At 60.0% G+C, this 7418-nt stretch overlaps 1 protein-coding gene across 1 annotated transcript; it reads right to left on the reverse strand.

The window, feature by feature from the left end:
* Positions 1 to 280: 280 nt before the first annotated feature.
* TMEM221 (transmembrane protein 221) lies at positions 281 to 5816 on the reverse strand. The gene is made up of 3 exons (XM_061474810.1): positions 5351 to 5816; positions 1872 to 1957; positions 281 to 1638 (listed from the first exon to the last, which is right to left on the reverse strand). Exons 1-3 carry the CDS (start codon positions 5638 to 5640, stop codon positions 1121 to 1123), a joined length of 894 nt encoding a protein of 297 aa, XP_061330794.1. The 5' UTR covers positions 5641 to 5816; the 3' UTR covers positions 281 to 1120.
* Positions 5817 to 7418: the final 1602 nt, after the last annotated feature.

The raw sequence follows: 7418 nt of genomic DNA on the forward strand, positions 1-7418 counted from the left end.
TTCAGCGTTCATCTCTCCTGGAATCAGTTCTGTTCTGCTGAAGAATTTCCCAAGGATGCAGGGATCAAAGCAGGGCTAAACTCAGTTCCCAAAGGAATTGTATTGTGTTCAGGGTAACGGGTGCCTGTCAGGATAATAGCAAGGGAGGGGAGAGGGAATCTCTGAATTGGTGGCCTCTTTTCCCTCCCTGAAATGCTTTACTAGCTGCTGAATGATAAGGAATTGAGGAAGAACCAGGTGTGCTGCTGCTGTGGGCCAGGGCAGGGCTGGTGTGAAGCTGTGAGGTGTTGGTCAGAGGGATAGATTGAGCTGAACCTGCTTGTGTTTCATGGCATCAGCACTGCCTTTAGTACCTGTGCTCTGCCCTGCACACAGCCTAGGAGCGGCAGCGCCAATGCAAACCCCTTGCAGAACCTCAGCTCTGAGAGCCTGCGCTGCTCTGGGGGCACCCAGGTAATTCTGAGGTGCCTCCACTGCTGAGCAAAGCGAGGGCTGCTCTAGCACAACCCTTTCCTTGTGGAGAGCTGTTGGTGGCCCTGCTCAGCAAGCTGTGCTCTGCTCAGAGAGCAGACATGCTGGTGACCAAGCAAGCAGGCTCTCTGCCACCCCAAACCCACCCTCTGCTGCTTGCAGCCTCCTCTGCTTCCATCTCACTTGCTCCTCAATCTTCCTTGTTTTCTTACCCCCTGCCTGGCTGCACCCCAGTGGGTGGTTGTATGATCTGCCTTGGTGTAGTGGTGGCTCCTGGGATGGGGGAGGAAGAAGGAAGGAGGCAGCAGAAGGCAGGGAGTGATGGACAGAGAACTCGGCTGGGATCTGCTGGAGAAGGAGAGTAGGTCTGCTTATGGACAAGGTCCACTTGCTTCTTCTCACCCACATATTTCTTTGCTGCAGTTACAGCTGAGGACTTTTGGCTTTGAGTGGAGGTGGTGTCTTCTCCATAAATCAAAGAGCATCAGGCAGTGGCTGCACAGACCCCCAAGCATGATGGTGGGAACACAGCCACCCCCTGCTCTGGTGTGGCAAGACCTACATTAAGCTCTAAATACAGATGCAAATCTTGGCCCTGGTGCCTGCAGGTCGTCTGGGAGGAGATGGGGGGAAAAGGTCCCACTTGCACTCACACCAGAGTCGAGTCCTTGCCCGAGGCTCCAGGTTTGCGAGACATCAGGTTCCTCATCTCCTGCGTGATGCTGTTCCAGGGCTTGCCCTGTGCCTGCAGCAGACCCGACTCTGCTGACAGCGTCCTGTGTGTTCGGGGCAGGTTGTAACTCTCCTTCTCGGAGCGGAGGCCGGGGCTGCCCGAGGAGGTGAGGTTGCTGCTGGCTGGGGAGCCCAGCTGGGATTTGCGCTCCAGGAAAGGAGGGAAGGAAAATTCCTGGTGGATCTCGGGCCGAGGCCGGGGCGCAGCCACGTTCTTGTTGTTGAGATCACTGGTGGAGGAGTCGCCGTGCTGGGCAGAGTCGTTCTCATACAGGGTGTGAGAGACCTCGGAGCGGCCGCGCCGGGAAACCTGGGAAGCCCGAACCAGGGCGTGTGTCACCGTGATGAGCAGCACAATGATGCCAGAGGAGAGGATGCAGGCGCTGGCGATGCCGGCCTCCAGCTCAAACAGCAGCAGCATGTAGATGGCGAGAGCTGGAAGGAGAGCGTGGAACATCTTGAGGAACAAGAAGGACTAAAAGGAAGCATTTGACTTGTAGAATTCAAGCTGAGGAACCCTGGTGAAGGCTGCTCACCAAGAACAGCAACCTCACACTACAGGGATGAGCTGGCAAAGCCATTTGCAAAACAGAGCCGGTGCTGAAGGAGAAACTCAGCAGCTCAGAAGCATTCAGAGAACAGGGGGTAAGGGGGGGACCAGCACTTGCCTGTCAGGTAGACGGAGACCCCGCAGCAGAAGAGGCCGATGGCAGCGTGGCGCACGGTGCGGCTGTCCAGGAGGAACCAGTCTGCCCTGCAAGAGAGGTGAGAGAACACGGTCCGTGTGCGCTCCTGGTCTCAGCACAGGAGGAGCACTGGTGCTCTGCGGGGAAGGCTGCCGAGAAACTGAAACGGGTTTTGCATAGAGAAGAGGTTCAGAGCCAGGTCACAAGGGTTGCACTGCTCTGGGCCAGGAGACATCACTGGACAGCTCAAGCTTTTCCTGCCTTGCTGCTGTGCTTCAGAGGCCCGATGGGCTCAGGGGCTTGGGAGAGACAAGTGGATGGAGGCTTTTTGCAGGTGATTTGCCCCCGTTCAGCCAACCCTGAAGATCAAGCAAGGAAGAAGCCCACCTCCCCCATAAAGAATGACAAGTGAAGTACTGGTACACTGACTTAAGCAAGGCCAGGTTCTCTCTTCACCCTTGGGATTGGATTTCTGTGCTCCGTTTCAATTGCAAGCCTTTTGTCTGGAAGGGGCTTGGTACTTGGACTGTGTTTAAAACACATGAAAAGTCCAGCTCCTTTCCAGCAGGGCCTTTATTTCCCACCTACCACCAGCCCCTGCCACCGACAGCTCTCCTCGGATGTCTTTGGAGCCAGATTGACCTGTCAAACCTCAGTCCTCCCTGGCTTTGGAGGCTGCTGTCACCAGAGGATGCCTCTGTTATCGGCAGCTGGGGGATGCAGTGCAGTGTGGCCAGGGGGGAGGTTGGCAGATGAGTGCCAGACAACTCAGGGGTGCCTGGAGAGATACTGGCAGGACTGCGATGCTTGGACACTGCAGTAGGAGAGGGCTGGAGCAGCTCTGCTCTGGAGCCAGGCTGAGAGAGCTGGGCTGGGTCAGCCTGGAGAAGAGAAGGCTCCTGAAGGGGAGACCTTAGAGCAGCTGCAGTGGCTAAAGGGGCTGCAGGAAACCTGGAGAGGGGCTTTGGACAAGGGCCTGTAGGGACAGGATAAAGGAAATGGCTTTAACCTGCCAGAGGGGAGACTGAGATGAGCTCTTAGGCAGAAGCTCTTCCCTGTGAGGGTGCTGAGGCGCTGGCACAGGGTGCCCAGAGAAGCTGTGGCTGCCCCATCCCTGGCAGTGTTCAAGGCCAGGTTGGACACAGGGGCTTGGAGCAAGCTGCTCTAGGGGAAGGTGTCCCTGCCTGTGGCAGGGATTGGAACTGGATGAGCTTTAAAGCCCCTTCAACCCAAACCAGGCTGGGATTCTATTAAACAGTCCCTTGAAACAACTGACCATGTCCAGGAATCCCAGGGAGCTGTAGGAAAACGTGCCCTGGCTTGGCAGGACCAGCTGAAGGGGCAGCAGCAGCGGCACAACCTTCCTGGTGCTGCAGGACCAGCTCTTGTGTTGCCCCCCTGCAGCATCCAGCTCCTTCCATCCCACGGTGGAACTTGGGCAGCGGAGGCTGCGGTGCCCTGGCTGTGCCCCCCCCCACCCCAGCATGGCCTGGCCCCTTCCCCTCCTCCTGGGCTTGTTGCAGCCCCTCGGCCACTGCCACCTGCGCAGGGACCCCCAGGCAGGGGCCATTGGCAGCCCCTGGACCCGCTCCCGCTCCCCAGGGAAGAGCAGCCGCTTGGGTTCATTAATTACCTGCGGTGGGGGGGACCGGGGGGAGGACTTTGTGTGGAGCTGGCGCGGGCCATTGAGCGCAGCGCTGAGCCGTGGAGCGGTAATTCAGTGTGACAGCCCCGACGTGGGAAAGGTCCCTGGGACGTGAGCGGGTCCCCTAATGAAAGGAGGCCACGAGGAGACGGCAGCAACCGGCATCGCGCTGCCTGGGCCACCGCATCTCTGTGTCCCGAAGTCCTGCCTTTTCCCTCCCAGACACGAGGGTAACCCTCAGTGTGCAGCTGGGGAAACTGAGGCACGGCCACATTGAAGTGATCAGCTTCAGATCCGCTACAGAGGGACACCGATCCGGGGCTCCCAGTGCCTTGTGTCGCCTGCGGCAAAGCCCAGAGCAGCTTCTGAGCGCAGAAACAGTTTAAAAGCAGGTTGGTTGGGAAGAGCTCTCCTGCTCCGTGAGACGCCAGCAGGTTCTGCAGCCCTGCAATGGTTGCTCTGTCCCTTAAATCCTTGAAGGAGTCACTGCTGTTGGAGCCTGGGCTGTCTTCTACCTGTGACTTTGCATCTGGCTGCCTGATAAGTGCTGCTGGTTCGCACTCGGGGTCATCCAAGCTGACCCTCCCAACCTCGAAATGGAGCATTTCCCAGCACAGGTCAACACAGAGCTCAGGCAGACTCACAGCGCAGGGGGAGTTCTCTGCTGTGCCCCTTTGCCAGCAGTGACCCAGCTCCCAGAGCAGAGTTGGCTGCAGGGACTTTGTGTTTTGCAGAAATATTTTGCTCCCCTTCCTTAATGAGCCAGCTTCACTTGGAAGATGCTGAGAGGAGATGCTGGAGTGCCTCCAGCCCCGGTGCTCCATGCAGGGCATTGACGGGTTTCTCTAATTAGGGACAAAAGGAACTGTTGAGACCTTATCAGTTCCTTTAAATGAGTTTTGTCTTGCTTAGGTCAGAGCGGGCCCAAAGTGGTCCTGTGGGGACCAGTTTCCACCAAGATGCTTTTAAATCTGATTATTCACAAGTTGGTTTTATCTTTTAACCCAGGAGTGGAGCCAGTGCTGGACAGAGGAGCCACCAACCCTCCCCACCAAGGAAGGGGAGAGGAATTGCTTTGGAAATGGTTTTGTAGGTGTAAATGTGCTGGTAATGATTAAGTCAACACATGTCTATGGTTAATGATCCCAGGCCTGGGGTCATTTTGGTGCTGTGTGAGTGGCCTGGGCAGTCACCCCAGCAGAGCCCACTGCAAAGGGACAAATGTGGGGTGCTCCTGGGTACTGCAGCCAGGCCCAGCACGTTCTCCTTGCCCTGGTCCCAGGGCTGGTGTGGGTGACCCCACACGCTCCTGTAAGCTCAGAGAGGGAGCCCGATGCATGCACTGTTTTGCAGAGGGTTGTTATGTATTAGTGCAGCTGCTATAAACTTGCTCCTTGCACCCCAAATTAAGGGGTTTTGGGGTTCATCGGCCAGAGATAACGCTGCTTCCCAGGGATGATGATGGTGAATTTAGGGACAAATGCTCAGTGAGTGCCCAGCATCGCTTGATCCTTGCAGCCCCTTTTTGCACAGGCAGTGCCTGGGAGGGCCCTGGCAAAGGTGGGGTTTGGGGTGCAGAAGGGGACGGCATGGCCGTGTGTAAGCCTGTGCCAAGGGGACAGGCACCCTGTGACAGGACCCTGCCCCCCGAGCCCTCCTTGCACCCCCAATCCCTTCTGTGCCCCTCCAGCACCTTCCTTCCCCTCCAGCCCTCCACTCCCGCCCAGCCTCCCACTGCCCAAGATCCCTGTGAGGCCCCCCTGCATCCCGGGCCCCCCAACCAGCCCTCCTGCAGCCCCCGCGCCGCCGCTCTCACCGGTCGGGCCCGGGCTGCCCCCGGCACAGCTCGGTGCTGAAGTAGCCGTGGAGGAGGCAGAGGAGGAGGCAGCTCACGTTGAGCACCAGGCAGAGCGCGGCCAGCACGGCCGATACCGGCAGCAGCACGGCGGCCGCCGGCTCCGGCAGAGCGCCTCGACCGGCACCGAGACCGACCCGCCCTGACGGCAGCTGGAAGATGAGGCTGGAGGCGAGCAGGGCCATGGCAGCGGCCAACGTGCCGAAGAGCAACAGCACCGTCAGGGCCCGCTGCGGGTAAGCGGAGGGCATGGCGGGGTCTGTACCGGGAACCGGGACGAGGAGGGCAGCGGGCCCGCAGACTCGCTCCGCGCCCCAAAGTTGCGTGCGCTGTCCTCACCCCCCGTGCTCCAGTTGCAGGATCTCGGACCGGGAACCGGCACCGGGAACCGGCACCGGGACGGCGGAGCTGCGGCCGTGCCGGGCGTGCGCCTCCCTCCCCGCGCAGGGGCGGGCCGGTCCTCCCTCCCGGGCCGGCCCCTCGCCGCGGGATCCCCCCCGGACCTGGATCCCCTCCCCGGGCAGCTCCGCCCAGCGTCCGCCCCACGACGGGGCCGCGAGAGACAGCTCGGACCGGTTAAGGCTTTGGATGGATGCAGGGACCGGAACCGGACCGGGGAGCTCCTCGGAGCGCGTCTGGGCTGGGCTGGATGGACGGAGGAGCGGGCGGGGGCAGCAGCAGCAGCAGCTCCGGACGGTGCATCCCGCTGCTCCCGTCATCTCTCCCCGTTCCCAGGGCCTGCTTCCCTGGGAAAATCCTGGGATCAACCCCACCAACCTTAGCCCAGCCTTGGCGTGGAGTGAGCGGGGATGAGGATGGAAGGAAAGGCACACGGTGGTGGCCTAAACCTGCTGCAGAGATGCTTTCAGACTCCACCTCCAGCCGCAGCACCCTCGACGGGTCAGGAGCAAGCACCCAAAGTGTTCTCAGTCCAACAAGGCTGAGAAAAGACCCACGAGGTGATGCCCTGCCCCTTGTCCTTGGGGCTGGGACAAATTTCCCGTGTCATTTATAAATATCCTGGGAAGCAGAAGCGCCTTTTCCCCTGGGATCTGCCCCGCTTGGGAATCAGGGAGGATTTGAGGAGGATTAATTCAGGAAAATTCGCTCTCCACGTCACCTATTACCTTGAGACAGACCCTGTGCCTTGGGAGCAGCGGGGAAACTGAGGCAGAGTTTGGAACCCATGTCCCCAGCACAACGATTCCTCTACCATAGGAGACAAGGGGTAGGGCCTTTCCGTGCACGTCCCCGGGCACCCCGCCAGTGCCGCTGCCTCCTCCAGCCCGGTGTCATCAGCGCCTGGGCCCATTCCAAGCCTGGCTGTGGGATCCGGACGGGGTGACCTTTCCGTCTGGCACAGGAGCACTCCCGGTTTCCCGTCCCATCCCGCGTGGGTGGCTCCTGCTGGCACCCTTCGCTCCAGCTGGGGCTGGACACGGGCTATTTTGAAGGGCGGTGTGTTGGCCTTGGCAGGCAGCGCTCATTTGGCTCCCAGCTGGTTTCCAGCCCTGCTTGCATTTTTGGCTGAGGGGGGCATTGGTCCCCAGACCCGTTTCACTGGCACTTGGCCCAAAATCCCCAAACCAGCTCCCGGTGATGGTGTCTCTGTCCCTTCTCCCTTGTCAGGAGAGTGATGGGGCTCAGTGGTGTCCTATGGGCTGTGTCACTTGGGGTGCAGAGCAGCTCGGGCTCCCCCAGACCCCAAGATGTGAGGACTGGAAGGGCCTCAAAAGGGAGCTCAAAGCATCTTGGAAGCTGCTGACCTGGAGCTTGCAGGGAGCAGCCAGGCAGACCCGAGGGCTCTGGGCAGCCCTTGGGCCCAAAGAGGGGGGTTCTCTGCCATGGCTGGACACGGCTCTGAGCCAGGCCAAGCCCCTGGGCAGCCCGAGGAGAAGGGGGGGGGGACAGGGCAGGGTGGTCCCACACCCAGGCAGGTGAAGGCCACCCTGTGTGTGTCCAGCCCAGGGGCATCTGGATGCGTTGTCCCCCACTGGGCTCTGCCGATGGCCTCGCACTTCTACTCTCT

The sequence above is a fragment of the Pezoporus flaviventris genome, unplaced genomic scaffold, assembly GCF_033815535.1.
Source record: "Pezoporus flaviventris isolate CSIRO_AGI_PZ_B2104156 unplaced genomic scaffold, CSIRO_AGI_Pfla_v1 ptg000080l, whole genome shotgun sequence".
NCBI classification, from domain to species: domain Eukaryota; kingdom Metazoa; phylum Chordata; class Aves; order Psittaciformes; family Psittacidae; genus Pezoporus; species Pezoporus flaviventris.